We start from the raw sequence: 16,690 nt of genomic DNA, 5'->3' as shown, positions 1-16,690 counted from the left end.
GATTGGTGTCAAGAATCTGTTGAGATCAGTGTTGCACACATCGCGATCGGGATTTAATCGGCGCCGGGAAAAAAGCGGAAAAAATCGTTAAAATCGGGAAAAAATCGGAAAAAAGCGGGAAAAAATCGTTTGGCACAAATTGAAAAAAAATTGAAAAAAAATGAATATTTTTGTGCCAAACGATTTTTTCCCGCTTTTTTCCGATTTTTTCCCGATTTTTCCGATTTTTTCCCGATTTTTCCGATTTTTTCCCGATTTTTTCAAAAAATCGCGATTTTTTCGATAAAAATCGCTATAAAAAAAAGGGGCGATTTTTTCGATAAAAATCGCGCTTTGAATCGGCAAAATTAAAAAATCGCGATTTTACGATTTTATCGCGATGTGTGCAACACTGGTTGAGATATCTTCGTGGCACTATCACTTATGGGTTAAGATACACTGCCGAAGATGTGAGACTAATTGGATACACAAATGCTGATTGGGCAGCCAATGTGGAGGACCATAAGAGCACTTCCGGGTGTTGTTTCTCCTTGGGATCTGCTTCGATATCCTGGATGAGCAGGAAGCAGAAGTTGGTGGGCTTGAGCACCGCCGAAGCAGAGTATCTTGCTGGTAGCATGGCCTCCTGTGAGGCAGTTTGGTTGCGAAAACTCTTCAGTGAGCTGTTTGGATTTACATTGGATACCACCGTGATCCTTTGTGACAACCAGAGTGGGATTCGTTTGTCAGAATATCCCGTATTTCATGATCGCTCCAAACATATTGATATCAGATACCACTATATTTGAGATATGGTGCAGCGGGGAGCTATAAGGCTCCAACATATCGGTACAGATGAACAGGTGGCCGACATTTCGACAAAACCCCTTGGGAAAGTAAAATTTTTGACTTTCCGAGAACAACTTGGAGTTGTTCAAAGACCCTCCGATGAGGGTCATGTATGATGCATTGAGCTCTGGGAGCTTCAGGGGGGTGCGGGGTGCTTCTTGGAGCAGCATATGACCACAGGATGATTCACTATCCCCTGGTGGTATACATGTGCACCCCGTGGCGACATTCTAGCAAGGTTGATGTGTTTTCCTGTGAGGCCTGGATTGATGTGTTCTCCATGGCGATTGTAGCAGGATTGATGTGTTCTCCTGTGAGGCCTGGATTGATGTGTTCTCCATGGCGATTATAGCAGGATTGATGTGTTCTCCTGTGAGGCCTGGATTGATGTGTTCTCAACTTCTCCATGGCAATTGTAGCAGGATTGATGTGTTCTCCTGTGAGGCCTGGATTGATGTGTTCTCCATGGCAATTGTAGCAGGATTGATGTGTTCTCCTGTGAAGCTTGGATTGATGTGCTTTACATGGAAATTGTAACAGGACTGATGTGTTCTCCTGTGAGACTTGGATTGATGTGTTCTCCATGGCGAGGCTTGCATTGATGTGTTCTACATGGAAATTGTAGCAAGATTGATGTGTTCTCCTGTGAGCCCTGGATTGATGTGTTCTCCATGGCGATTGTAGCAGGATGGATGTGTTCTCCTGTGAGGCCTGGATTGATGTGTTCTCCATGGCGATTGTAGTAGGATTGATGTGTTCTCCTGTGAGGCCTGGATTGATGTGTTCTCCATGGCGATTGTAGCAGGATTGATGTGTTCTCCTGTGAGGCTTGGATTGATGTGTTCTCCATGGTGGCCTGGATTGATGTGTTCTCCATGGCGATTGTAGCAGGATTGATGTGTTCTCCTGTGAGGACAAGATTGATTAGTTCTCCTGTCGAGGCATCCTACCCATGTAGTCTGGGACTCATGGGAAGTACTTCTCATCTGATCAATGAGCAGGGAAATGAAGTTAGGGACCATAGTAGTACCGATGGATGCATCGTTGTATCTACCGTACCCCCTACGCTAGGATGACCTCCATTGATCTGGGATCAATGATACTGGTCTGGGACCAGTGGTAGGAGTTGTACCATACTATGACACTGACTTCGGGTCGGTTGAGACTGGTCTGGGACCGGTGGTAGATACTCTGAGACTGACTTCGTGTCAGTGCAGTACTGGTCTGGGACCGATGAGAATGGTACATACTATGACGCTGACTTCGGGTCGGTTGAGACTGGTTTGAGACTAGTGGTACACTCTTTGAGACTGCGATACTGGTCTAGGACCAGTGGTACACTCTCTGAGACTGCGATACTAGTCTGGGACCAGTGGTAGGAGTGGTACTTACTATGAAGCTGACTTCGGGTTGGTTGAGACTGTTCTGGGACCAGTGGTACGTACTCTGAGATTGACTTTGAGTCAGTGGAGGATGATACTGGTCTGGGACCAGTGGTACGCACTCTGAGACTGACTTTGAGTCAGTGGAGGATGATACTGGTCTGGGACTAGTGGAGTTGTACTCACTATGACGTTGACTTCGGGTTGGTTGAGACTGGTCTGGGACCAGTGGTACATACTCTGAGAATGACTTTGAGTCAGTATGATACATCCTCGATCATTTCTTCTTCTTCATAATTCAGAGAAAAGCTGAGCATAACAGAATAGAGCAGAGCAGGGCAAGGGTTAGGCTGTACAGGGCAGTGCATTTGATGGATGAATAGTAACGACCGATAGACAGGTTGCAGATGAAGTTCTCCCTAGTTGAGAGGGAGTGTTAAAATTGGAAACTAGGGAAAAACTTCATGTGGGTCATCTTATTCATGGCTGATAATATTTTTATTAGATTCCCCTCGTCGAGAGGTGTAGGATTGATATAAAGATCATCCGATTCTGATAAGTATTCATGGAGATATGAATTTATTTTGATTATGGAATTATTATCAAGTCGACCTACAACTCATGTAGGCTTAGAAGCCCAACAGTCGCATCTATTTAAACACCAACGTTGTGTATAAATACAAGAGGACTTTTCCTCATTTGGACTCACTCATCTCATCACATCTCTCTCTCTCTATTGCGCAGAAAATAGTCTCTTCTCTATTGCGTAGAAAAGGGTCTCTCCCTCACACATGTGAAGCCGGAAGCTGCCGAAACTGAAGCTGCAACTGTAGAAGTAAAATTTGACCTGCGTGGACTAGAAGATCTCATTTGAACTGCGCTGTAGGTTCATCTGAACCTCCTCTGAAAACAACAACTTTTGGTGGTGGAATCAAGTCAATTCGACGGACGGTTTGCAAGATATCGACTGCCCTAGTTTGAAGCTGGAAGCTGCCGAAACTGACGCTGCAACTGCAGAAGTAAATTTGACCTGTGTGGACTAGAAGATCTCCTCATCTGAACTGCGCTATAGGTTCATCTGAACCTATTCTGTAAGCCGCAACTTTTGGTGGTGGAATCACGCTGATCCGACGGTCGGTTTGTGAGATATCGTCTGCCCTAGTTTGATGATGAAGCTGCTAATGCTGATGCTTCTGATCTAGGGTTTGCTACTACTGATATAAATCAGATTTATTGAACTATTTCTCTCTGCTGCATTATTGAAAATAAAAGAAGATTTGATCAAAGGGTTTCCCCACACATTATATGGTTTGTCCCTGGCTAGCCGCCACATCTTGTGTCTCTTGTCTTGGCTTGTTTTCTGTCGATCGTTTAATGTTCTATCTGCACTTTAATTTATGTACATGTGATTGCTAATCTGTGGAATATCATAAGAAAAAGAAGTAAACTGTTATAAGCATAGAACATGCCATAATCTAACACCTTACGATGCAATTAGGATGGATTTCCAGGGTTTGTGTTGGCTAGGTCATAGGAGCGAGATTACGTCATTGGTGGGTCTGGAGGGTCTTAGAGGAGTTTTATGGGGTCTGAGAAGGTTCACTTGTTGTATTTCATCATTGGGGTCAGTTCCACACAATTTGTTCTTGGTTCTATTGTATTCTGACGATTCTTGTAAAACAAGGTTATTATCGAGCATATTTTAATTATATACACTCAAAGTATTATTTGGAGCAGATTATTTGGTGAGACAGCTTAGTGTAATAGTTCATTAGAACTGGGATGAAGAGATCTACAGGATGGAATGGTGAAAAGTGACTTTTAGTGGCAGGGGAAAGCACGGAGGCAGATTAATCATTTTCCGGGATTAAAAATGACTTTAATTAGTCACTTTATTAAATAAAAGAGGAGAAAAGTGACTTCAAATAAAATGACGTAGTCTAACTTATAGACGAAATAGACTTTCATTGGAATCCGAAAAAACAATTTCAAGAAAGAATCTAATTTTTTGTTGTTGAAGATGCATTTTTGAATGCGTGAATGGATTTAGAGCCTTAGAAAACCCCATGGAGTACTAGAATTCTACAAATTAAACCATTTAAACTCATTTTTTTAAAATTTTGCGGGATTTCAATTAAAATTAACCAGAAAAATGTTATTAAAAAACCCATTTCATCTATAAGTTAGACTATGCCAAATAAAATAAAAGATCACTTAAATAAAATAAAAGAGAAGCTTCTAAAATGGAAATAAAATAATAAAATTAAAGTGCTTCTAGAAAGTTGAAGAGAGATCCATCGCATCTATAAAAAGAGGGGAAACTAGCCTTTTGGATCATGCAGATTTAATCCTTTGTTTTTATGAAGATTGAGGAAGTTGTCTTCAGAAATTCATTCATTGTGTCGGGGATGAAAGCCCTTATGTACCTTGGAGAGATTGGACGGAAAACCATCTCTATCAATCCCTTATCATTTCCAGTTTTAGTTTTGGAAGCCAGATTCAACATTGTAGCGGATATTCTGAAGGCCGTCACCGCAGTTATTTTCTATTTTCTATTGAGAGTTTTGTACGTGATTTGCCTCAATAAATAAAATAAAGCTGTCCGTTATCATTTCTCGTGTTATTTGTAATTGCAGCATTTCTGGGTTTTATAATGCAAAATTTATTTATTGTGCTGCTAATTTCATGGTGCAAGTGTGCAATTTGATTGGTTTTAAAGAAGACAATTTATGGCGTAATTTTTTAAGCACAATTCCAGAAAATTTGTCCAAAATTAATTTTCGGGACATCACAGGTATAAAGCATGCCCAACAACAAGTCTATACCATGTGACAGAAAGACCCCAATTCATTGCCATTTGATGTTCATTCTCGTTTCCTGTCATTTTCTAATGCAAAGAAAACTCACATGGTCCAGCTAGATGATCTTGGATCCACCAATGCAACATTTCTATCCTCTTTCGTACTCATAGTGAATAAAGTGAAAATAATCAGCAACTTGTATGACACCTTTCATACTACCATGTATCGCCTTTCATATTAGCAACTTGCTTGGTGCTTTACATCTTCGCAATCCATGCAGTGCCGTCATATTTTGTCAACTTTGTACAACGATCTTCATATCATATTGTCAACTCTTATAGCTCTCTTCATAATTTTTATAATTGGCAACTTTGTACAACGATCTTCATATTGTCAACTCTTATAACTCTCTTCATAATTTTTATAACTCCAGATCCATACAGAGCAGTCCCAATGCAAGTTTACAATCAACATCTCTAAGGATATAATTAAAGCTCACGATGATGTAATTGGAGATTGTTTATGTGTGCACGCGTGAATTAGATGAGATTTATAATACAAATGCTTGTCAATTTTTTCATTGCATTTTTCACTTTTTTGTATTTTTTTGTAAAGTATCATGTAATATTTGAGTTTGAAAATCAAGTTAATGCAGTACACGTGGGTTAAGTTAATTTTATAGTAAGATAACTATTTTTATCACATATTTGATTAGAATTTAATAAAAATTTACGTATTATCAAATACCCACTGTAATATAAATTTCATGTATAGGAAAACAATATCTCAAAAATTTTGTCAAATTTTATATTGATTTACATCTCCAAGAAATTCATCAAGGTTTTGAATTAATTGGAATTCTGACTTACTGTGTCACCAAATTTTAACAACCAAAAGACGTTTATTATAAAATTAATAAACAACATAGTATATGTGTAACATGGTGAACACACAAGAAAATTGTTAATATGTAATATTTTTCAAAAATCCACGGGATTTATTATAGTTGTGATTAAAATTGTTGTTATTACGGAGAAAAGCATGTTAAATAAGGAGAGTGAAGTGTTATGATGACGTGGAAATGGCTGCCACATGATCTATGTATTTCAGTCCTCCTGCACATTTCCTTAGGTTGACCATTTTTAAGAGTGGAGCGGCTGCCATAAGTGTGCATGGTCTTTGCCATATATGAACATGTAGATTGTCTTTTTATATGCAGTTCAACTAATATATAATAACTTAGAAGTGATATATACCATGGTTGCCTTTAATAAGAAGGCTATTTTTTTGCGAAGGTAGACCACTTATATTACCTTTAAAAAGATTGATACATAGTAATTCTCTGTTATTGGTTTGCCGCTTGAGAAACCAAACTAGTAGCATAGGTTCAAAGTTTTAAAATTGTTGATTTTGTGTGTTATTTGATAAACAATCAAAATGAAACTGCTACTAGCGAAGAAATTACCCTCTAGACTAATAAACATGCTTATAACATTAACATCAAAGAGATGCATTTTCAAGAGACTGGCTTGCCTGGTCTTCCTGCTGCTGGAGAGTCCACCTATCCCTGTGGCTGAGGTTCACTGTCATTCAGATGATAAGAAATCAAGATTTGTCAGGTTCTTGACAAGGACTGAGACCTTTTTATTGAGCTTTTCAGCTTTATCCATCAATTCTGCCATGCATATGACCAATTCTTGTTGAGTATCAGCTATGTTAGTTAAGACTCTTCCCATGAGTTCCTTGATGTGCCATTAGAGGTTTATGGATTTCATATAGAATGTTGTCCTTGCCCTGGTGGAGTTCCCCACCTCAAGAATCTAAGCCCTAGTGTCTTGTTCAACATGTCTATTGGGAATGAAGTGCTTGGACTGTCTGACTTATTCCTCTACATCAGAAATGGCCCTTTCGACTGTTGTAGGGATGATATCCTTGTAGCGCTCCATAGTTGCAAGTTCAACGACCTGGGCCCAAGTTGTTGATTTTTCCTTGGCAATTCAGAATCATGTCTATGTTTAAAACAAGATCACAAACACACTAAAATGCCACAACACCAAGCACTTTGCATAGCAGAAAATGTACAACAGTGAATCAATGAAGTACACAATAGATTACAAACCCAAAACTTGTTTGTATTACAACTTTAATACAACAAACATAGGGCTCCCGTACTAGGGATCATGGCCCTTATAATTAGCCCTAATACAGGAAAACTAGGGCTTGATGTCAACAACACATAATAATCAATCTTGCCCAAGGACAAGAATAGCCTGACTTGCTGAAGAAATTCTTACGCCAGCCCTTTCAGTCCACTTGTTTTGAACACTTGATAGGTCCTTTGCCACCTATACTTCTAAAGAATATACTACTCTAATACCTCTGCCCTAGCTGCTTACAAGGAAGTTTGCATCTTCAGATTCTCTTGCATGATCAGTTCCAACACTCTGCCTTCTTTTAGTGATCTAAGCTGCTCCAAAGACTCTGATCATAGGCCCAATAAGTCTGCCCTCTAACAACAACTCAATTGCTCCAAAATCACCGCACTTAGGGTCTTCAACACTTTGCCTTCTAACAGTCCCCTAGCTTCTCCAAGGGTTATCGTACTTAGGACACGAAAGTCAGCCTTCACACAGTCCCTTTGTTCCATCAAAGTGGTTGTTTATAGGCTACCAAAACACTATCCTAACACACCATAGTAGGACAAACCTTAACACATCACTTCAACACCCAAACTCCAACATATCAACTCGTCTTCCTTCATCTTATGAAAACCCTACTCTGTGTCCCAATTTTCCACTCTTCCTACTGCAATCTGAGGCAGGTTTTGACCTCTTTTACCCATTAAAACTCCTGCGCAATACTCCTAAGGTTTGCATCCCTATCACAGAGACAAATCATAGCAAAACATCATCTTCGTACGGTCTTGACCCTCTCCTTCATGCAAAAAATACTAGACCACATAAGACAAATCTTTGGATGGATGTACATCCATAGAAGGAACCCTAACTAGGGCACAAAACACAAAGCAACGACCTCAAAACCTTGCACAACAGACCTTCTTAAGGGCACACAAATCACAGAGATAGATGTCCTATGCCTGGGAAAATTCGACCTTGACCATACATGCTCCAACTTCGTCCTTCCTTAAAGCCCGCGGCTCACTGAGGTAACTCACACTCTTCTTGGGTAGATATCACTTGATATTTGATGCTATGCTTGATGATTGGACCTCCACTTAGGCCTCTCCTATTTATATCTTCTCTAATCATTGTCTTAGGGGCTCCAACATCATTTATACACCTCCTCATCAATAATTAGATTAAACAATTATTTCTTTTGGATCTTTAGCCCACAACTTTGGATACAAAGGCCACCACTTGGGTACATTGCACACAAATCCACTTTTTTGTGGGTCAACTCCTCACAAACCCAGCACCCTAGGGGTTGTGGGAGTACCTCAAAAGATACGCATTTCAACACTCCCTCTTAGTGAGGGAGGTACTTCCACTACTCGAAAGTAACTCGTCAACAACACTAGCCCAATCTCTGGTGTCCACCACTGCATCATACCTTGTAGAATGAACAACACTATCCTCAGTAGTGTCCCTGCCACCACAAGCCTCACACTTCTTCTTCCCTATTCAGGCATTCAACGGTTCTTTCTTGCCAACAAAATTCTCCTTACTCCCCACTGACCATGCACTCTTCTTGGGTTGTGGATTCTCCCTCTGAACCTGCAAACTCTTGCTTAAACTTGACTCCCTAAGAGTCTTAGGAACCTGCTTCTTCCCTTGATCTATAGGTTTGCCTGTCAACCAATATAGACCATGCTCCATACCTCCAATGATAGCTCCAGCTTAGAGCCTATGGGCCTGAGCATCACTTTCCCATCCTGGGATATCACCTCAAACCCCTTCGCCTCGATCACTGAGACAGACAAAACACACTTCCTGTGTGATGTTCCTTTTTATGGTGTTCCTTATGGATGGACTTTCAAGGTTGGAGGCAGACCGGTCACAGGTGTAGGTTTGCTTCATTAGCGAACCCAGGGGATTTTGGAGATGTTTCATGGGGTTTTGAGGAGTTTCTACGGGATCCGATGGCATTCGTTTGGCATATTCCATCAATTGCACTACTTGCCTTTCGTTCCATTGCATTTCGACAACTTTTGAGAAACATGGTTATTATTGGGCCTAACTCAATTGATTACGCTTAAGGTAGCATTCCAAGAGGAATACTTGGCGGAACCCCTTAGTGTAATAGCTCGTTGGAACCAAAACGAGAAGATCTACAAGATGGGATGATTAGAAGTGACTTGTATTGACCCGAGGAGGTGGAGTGGCCAATTTACCATTTTCTCACATTAAAAAATATATTTTAATTGAAATAAAAAGAGAGAAATGTGCTCAATAATTAAAATAATAATAAAATAGGAGGTTCTAGAGGGGTTCATCATATTTATAAAAGAGGAGGAGGAGGCCATTGGGGAACATCTTGGATTGTTGGTATTTTCTATTGATGAGGTTTGGAGAACCTAGTTCCCAACTTCTCTAGCAACAAGATGGAAACCCTTGGGTATGTTGTTGAGTGTTGGATGAAAACCCAACTCTCATTGAGGAGACTTCATCCAAGAGTTTCATAGACATTCAGGGATATTGGAGTGAGGATCATTCAGGTCCTCAATTGGTGCTTCATCGTCTTCAGTTGATTCAATGGCAGTTGTTGTTGGAGGGAGAGTGTAGTCGTTGTGGAGTTTTGAGAGGTCAGGATCAGCGTAGCAGAAAAATATTTGGAGGTCCACTCAACTATCATCTTTCCTATTTTGTCTCAGATATTTCCAGTTGTACTCTGCATGCTATATTATAATAAATGAAGTTGAGTCATTCCTTGTGCTGCATTTTCTGATGTTATTTGAGTTTCTGGGTTTACTTCTGCAAATTGTCAATGTATTTGCCGTGCTTATATAATTTCTGGGTTCCTATTTACTGGTGCATTTTAGAGTAATTTCGTGGGTTTTTGGCAAAAATGTCAGCATAAAATTTTATAAAAAATTTTATCAGAAAAATACCACAAAATTCCCGAAAGGGATATTACAACCTGAGCTCTGGTAACCACAGTACATCTTGAACTCGTAACAACCCACCTGACTCCATCCTGAATGGCACAACACTTGACCTTCTGATAGCTTTCTGACTCTTGTCTCCAACAGCCATATACAGGAAACTACAGCAGCAAGTATCCTTCAATAAACACAAGGATTACAGCGAGACAAAGGGAGGATTTTGCCTCGACCATTTTACCTTCTTATTGGAACAAAGTTTCCATTCTTCAAATATTATACTAGCAGATTTGTACTAGTAATTGTCAGTCATCAGATTAATTTGAGAAAAATAAAGAAAGATGAAGAACCTCACATTGAAATGCCCCTTAACATCTTCCTTTAGATGATATCATATACCTTTAAACCATATATGCCCCCCTTGATATGATATCAGAAATAATCAATCATGTCAGTATAACCTACATGTGAATGACAAGTATAGTAGCCTGAGTTGGGGACAGATAAAATCTGTTACGAATAATAAATTCACAGGCTTGCCCTAGACCTATTAAATGCTTGGAGTGTGAGGTGGTGGGCACTTTATCTGCAAGAGTGCTGTTGATCTGAACTTTTATATGGTCCAAGGCTTTAGTGAGGAGAGGATTAAATGCTCAACAAAGCCTATTCACAGCTCACATTTCAACGTTAAAACAGTTTTAGTTAAGATATTGATGATATTTTATTCTCAGTGACAAGTGTATAACTGTTAGAGATGAATTCTTAAAGCGAGGTCGATTCTGTTTCACCGACTATAGTTCAATGTTCAACATTTGTCATACAAACTTAATATAGATAATCAATCTCAGCGTTCCAATGTTGTAGCTCACTGTTGACTGCTCGATTCAATATTCAAATTTCAAAGCTTACTATTATTTGTTATCATTATTAATAGTTATGATCTTTTCTATATTTTGCATAATTTAAAGAGGCGGGACGCATAATTACTTTATATAAACCTTGCCAGTTTTTCAAGTGCTGTATATTTTTGTCACATTTTTTAGTTTATCACATGCTTGCTGCCCCTATGTTGGGGCTGGTTTACATATGTGAATCATGCTGCTGTGATTATTCTACAAAAACTAGCCTGCATGTATATGTATGCATGCTGGAAACATGAATTTGATATGACTTTATCTTAGATGTATTCTGCCACATACCTTTACATTTTTTGTGAGTGGTCTATGATTATTTTATTTTAATTTTTGCAGAAAACTGGACAGAGGGGGGGACACCGAAACAAATGGATGGCGAAGACAAATTTTGTTGAAATTCGATCATACTGGCATCTTTTTAGAAGTTTTGATAGAATGTGGACCTTTTTTATATTGGCTCTACAGGTAAAAATGGGGTTCTTAAATTTCTATGTGACGACAGTACAGGATGGTATATTACACAATTTTCACATCAATTTAGCTAAAACTGAAATTGTTATCTTTTCTCGGATTTTCAGGCAATGATAATCATAGCATGGCATGGTACAGGCTCACCAACCGAACTATTCTCAGGATCTGTCTTTAAAGAGGTCCTAAGTATCTTTATAACAGCTTCAATACTGAAGTTTCTACAAGGTACATATTCTTCATGTTTATGTAGTTAGCAGACAGTGGATGTCACATAACAAGTGCTTACGATAGTCTTTGGTTCTCTTTTTATGATTTAATTTTGTCTATAAGAGATTCCTATTCCTATCTTACCAGACATTGTGATGCGCTCAATCCATTCTTGAGAAAAAAAAACACATTTTCGAATGTTTCTTGATACATAGGTCACAATTTTATATAATATTTTCTAGGAATGTCCTTCAGCATTCTGAGGCTTATAGATAACAGTTTAAATATTCAAATGTTCTCCCTAGGTAAAATAATTACAATGTTTATTTGACCTACCTTTTCTGATCTAAAGTAACGGGATATCATTTACTCTAAGAACTTACAATCTTTTGTTTTCCTTCTAAAGAATATTTCATATATTAAACAGAGATATTACATAGAGCAGAGATATATACAAGGAACAATACAACAAAATTCAATCGAAATAAAATCAGAATAAGTGAAAGCATATCTCTAATAAGCCGAGAACCGTTACCCTGATGCTGTGTACATAGCTCTTTGTACCAGATCCTAAGAGAATGAACGAACAAAATTAACCTCATCGTCAATGATACATATTAATTTCCAGGCAAAGAACAAAGCAGTGGCTAGTAGAATATTGTCGGCTATTAGAATTTACAGGCTTAATTATTTGTGTTCAAGAATTGATATTAAGCTCTTCACATTTAGAATAACTCTGAAAATGTATTTATTGGACATATTAAGTGCAACTTCTACTTTTAAAATGAGGCTCATTCAACTATATGTCGAGGCCATATATGGTCCATACTAAAAAGTCAGGTTTGTGTGAACTATTCTTGTGCCCCTTACATTGAATATGGCTCACAAAAATACTTTAATGGTTTTGGTCCTTAATGATGTTGATCTCACTTGATCTTGAGGGTATGTTTTAGGTTGTTCATTACTCATGCAACAAAGATCTTTTGAAGAAGGACTTGACACTTATCCAACAGGTTTTTGAGGACATTTTGCCCATTGTGGAGACCAGCTATGACTTTGTAGCCCCAACATTGCCCTCATGAGATGGACTTTGGGTTTTGATCAAACTCCACATGATTGTATGCCCCTTGCTACACCTCTAGATGTCGAAATACTATACTAGGAAGCCAAGGAATTTTCTTGTTTGATGATGTACCCAAGATGCCCCCAGCTTGGTCTTGACATGTTGCCTTGTTCTAGAGCCTAGATAAGGATGGTTATCACTAAGATGACTTGGGATAGCTAGTACAACATGTCCAGTGCCAACGCTTTCCTTAGAGCATGTCATGCCACCCCATCTGCCCTAGAAGGGAGACATAAGCCTTCTTAGAGATCACATCATGGTGGAATATGAGTTATTTGGGGATATACCCATGCACTTTGATGAATTCTTGGGGTGAGGACACTCATGAGCCTCTTTATCACTTGCTTGATGGAGGTTGTCCATTTTGAGAGGATGATGTCACCATGGAGAGCTTTTATTCCCACATGTGGGAAAATTTGATGTATTTATTATGTTTTAAAGCTATCTTAAGGTTGACTTGTGACCTTTATGCTAGTTGAATGCTCAAGCAAATTTTTTAGGGCTTTTACTTGTAAATTAAAGAAAAGTGACTTGGTTACCCTACTATAAATAGAGGGAGTTACTTTCATTTTGAATCATCACATCACATGTAATGTACCAGAAATAAAATGCACAATTTTTCTTCAAAAATTTAAACTTTCTCCATAGAAGACTTTTAACAAAAAGATGGCATGCAATATCTGTGACACACTTGGAAGAACACTATCAACAAATACTTCAGTAATTTCGTCAAACATATTGAGAACAAATTGGGATATTTGTTATAAGAAGTAAATAAACTTAGTTAAATTTTCCCAAAAATGTCTCCATCATTTCATTAGCTGGAATAATTCTTTTACACAAATGCTGGAGTGTGGAACTTGGAAAGATATTTTCTGCATATGGCAATACCAACTCAGCCCTCCTAAAAGAGCACAACCTTCACAAAAATAACAACTCGACCCTCCTCAAATTATGCTTAGCCCCATTCTCAAAATTCTGGAAATGTACTCGGCCCTGTGAAAATTCTTACACTTGAGGAACACCTGTTGCAACAAATCTGAATCTACTTCACCTACTTGATTTTTTAACATACATTAACCAAGTTATTCTTCTAAATACCGAAGCAAATTACTTCTGCAACCACACTAATTAAACGTTTGATCTCTTGAAACAGAAAACAGAGCAAAGAACAAGATACATAGGACACACTTATTTTTGACTACAATAGTCCCCGGAAAAACCCAATGCAGGAAAATCAATGCAACAGTTTTGAGGGTTTATTACTATGCAGGAGAAAGATCTGAATACCAATCTAGGATGCTCAGCTAACAATCCTTTACAGAGAAAACACTGGCAGAAAATCTGAGTGAGTTTTACCTCACTTCACTCGGCAAAATTCTAGCTGATCCGGCACAAGACTGGCTAACCTTGGTTATTTCTTCTCACCTCTTTTGCCCTCTATGTCAGCTTTCCCGACTGTTCTGGCTGTTCCCGACAGTTTTGGCTGTTCCCGACAGTTCCAGCTTCTGCCCTCTGCATTAGCTTTGCCGGCTGTTCCTGCAGTTCCCGACAATTTCCGTTGTTCCCGACAGTTTCGACGTCTGCCCTTTGCATCAACTTTTCCGACTGTCCTGGCAGTTTCGGCTTCTACGTGATAGGCAACTTTTCTGCGTTGCTGGTTCTCTCCGCTTCTCTGTCTGTGTTCTCCGGAAAGTCTTTCTCCCTGATTCTCACTGCCCTTTTGCTACAAAATGATCACTTAATTCGAAATCTTTAGCAAACCTTGCCCTAGGAATCGAATTCTTAATCAATTCCTTCTCTCCGTGTGTGTTTCGAAATGAACCCCAAGCCTCCATTTTATACTTTTCTTGTTGAGTCTTCAACGACCGAGTTTAAGTCTCTAATCAATGGCTAAGATTAAAACATGACTTGATCCGCCTTCTAGATCATTCTCACCCATATATTGATTAATACCCATTAATATTTTAATTTCCCTAAGTTTAGACTTAGGAAGCCCATTTAAAATATTAATTATTTTAATAAAATACAATCCAGGTGGAATTTTACCAAACGGTTTTTGGGTTCTTTAGAACTCATGTGCCTTAGCCTCTCCACTAATTTTCAAGGCTAGATCACTTCCGATGCTACCAAAAACTAACACTCCCTCTTAGCGAGGAAAGTGCTCTAGCAACAATGCCCAACTGCATGTTGCTTTGCTTCTGAAGCATCTCCCTTTCCGCACTGTTGCTGCCACCAACACTGTTTTGATACTGCCTGTATTGCTACCCATGACACTGCCACTGCCACTACTGCATCTGTACTACAACTCCCTCTCAGATGCTGCATTTGTTATATTGCTAGCACTGTCACTGCTAACACTGCATTCGTACTGCAACTCAACTGCTAAGAGAAGCAACTAAAAAACATCCAAAATTAGTTGAACTTAACTGTGTCCAACATAATACAATGAATGTTGGAATCTGACTGCTGTTGATTCTGACCCTCTGAATCTTCTGCGCTGCTGCTGACTCCTGCACTGTGCTAATTGCACTGCTGCCAATCTTGCTCGACGTTGATCAGTCTCTAGTCCCCAGCTACTGCATCTGTCCTTCAAACACTCCATTGCATCATATGACACTAATTCCATCTCGCTACTGCTGAATCTTGGGCTCCTGTAGCAAGGAATTGATCCAAGAGGTGGACTCCTCAAGGATCCTACCCACATGTAGTCCTCCTGACAACAACTCAATATCGCCCCATCTCCCGCCTGGAGATGTGTGGGCACTTATGGCAAACTCATCCTAGTTTATCTTTGCTGAAGAAGCCTTAGGATCATGTTTCTCATCCTTGTCCTTTTTCTTCAAAGGACACTGGGATGCATAGTGGCCCAACTCGCCACAATTGAAACATTTCACCTTCGAAATGTCCTTCTTTCGCTTCGGCTTTTGTTGCCCCTTCAATGCTAGAGTTGCATTCCCCCCCTCCTCCTTCGTCTTTGTGCCACTCCCACTGCTGCCATTGAGGTTGACCTTCACTAGGTCCCTCCTTAAGTCCTCCTGTTGAAAGCCACCCACATCTCCTCCCATGAAGGTAGTTTTTCTCTGCCCAATATGCTTTGGACAAAAAATTGCCCTTTCATCTGAGACTCTATTCAGGGCTATCCTCACCATCGCGTTTGGTTAGGGAGTGGACCCCACTGCAGTAAGTTGGTCTCTAGTGTCCTGAAGACGCTGAAGATAGAGGTTCACCCCTTCTCCTTTTTGCATCAAAGTTGGCTGCAACTTCTGCTCCAGATACATCTTCCGCTGTTCAAAAGATCCTTCATATAGAGAAGACAAGGCTTCCCACATCGCTTGGGTTGTATCCTTGCCTTGTAAGTGTGAGACCACATGATCTCGAACTCCATCGAGAATGAGCCTCTTTGCCTTTCCCTGCTTGGACTTATACTTCTTCTTTTGACCGTTGTTAGCAGGAATAGCTAGAACACTATGGTCATAGGCCTCGAGATCATATTCCTCCAGAACAACTAAGATTCTAGTCTTTCATATGACATAGTTGGAAGCACCTTCCAACTTGTCCTGATCTTTGAGCCCATGCGATTCCATCTCACCCAACTGTCGAACTGACTCCTCTAGTCACTACTTAGCTCTACTCAACTGCTTAGGAAGTGAGAAATTCGAACTTTCTGGCAGAAAGTTCTCTGAGGAGAAAATTCCCCTTCTACGCATAGTTTTAAAAACCGGCCACAAAAACCGGTAACCGGTCTAACCGGCCGGTTAGAGGCCTGGCCGGTCCGAACCGGCCTAAAAACCGGGTTAGATGCCTCATGTGACCGAAATCTGGCCCTAACCGGTCAAAACCGGCCGGTTTAGGGCGGAACCGGCCGGTTTGTAGCAAACCGGCCGGTTTATGGACAGCCCACC

At 39.7% G+C, this 16,690-nt stretch overlaps 1 protein-coding gene across 2 annotated transcripts in view; it reads left to right on the top strand.

The window, feature by feature from the left end:
* The window catches only part of LOC149169181 (callose synthase 3-like), a 266,097-nt gene that overhangs the window by 48,854 nt on the left and 200,553 nt on the right, over positions 1 to 16,690 (top strand). For both annotated transcript variants that reach the window (XM_089428596.1, XM_089428595.1), the window contains exons 13-14: positions 11,321 to 11,449; positions 11,563 to 11,680. In XM_089428596.1, coding sequence (XP_089284722.1) covers positions 11,321 to 11,449; positions 11,563 to 11,680 — 247 coding nt within the window. The remainder of the gene's footprint in view (positions 1 to 11,320; positions 11,450 to 11,562; positions 11,681 to 16,690) is intronic.

The sequence above is a fragment of the Pinus tabuliformis genome, chromosome 4_2 (genome assembly GCF_031772625.1).
Source record: "Pinus tabuliformis cultivar Carrire ecotype Pingquan chromosome 4_2, CPIR1, whole genome shotgun sequence".
NCBI lineage: Eukaryota > Viridiplantae > Streptophyta > Pinopsida > Pinales > Pinaceae > Pinus > Pinus tabuliformis.
This window is presented reverse-complemented; position numbering and strand designations above follow the sequence as displayed.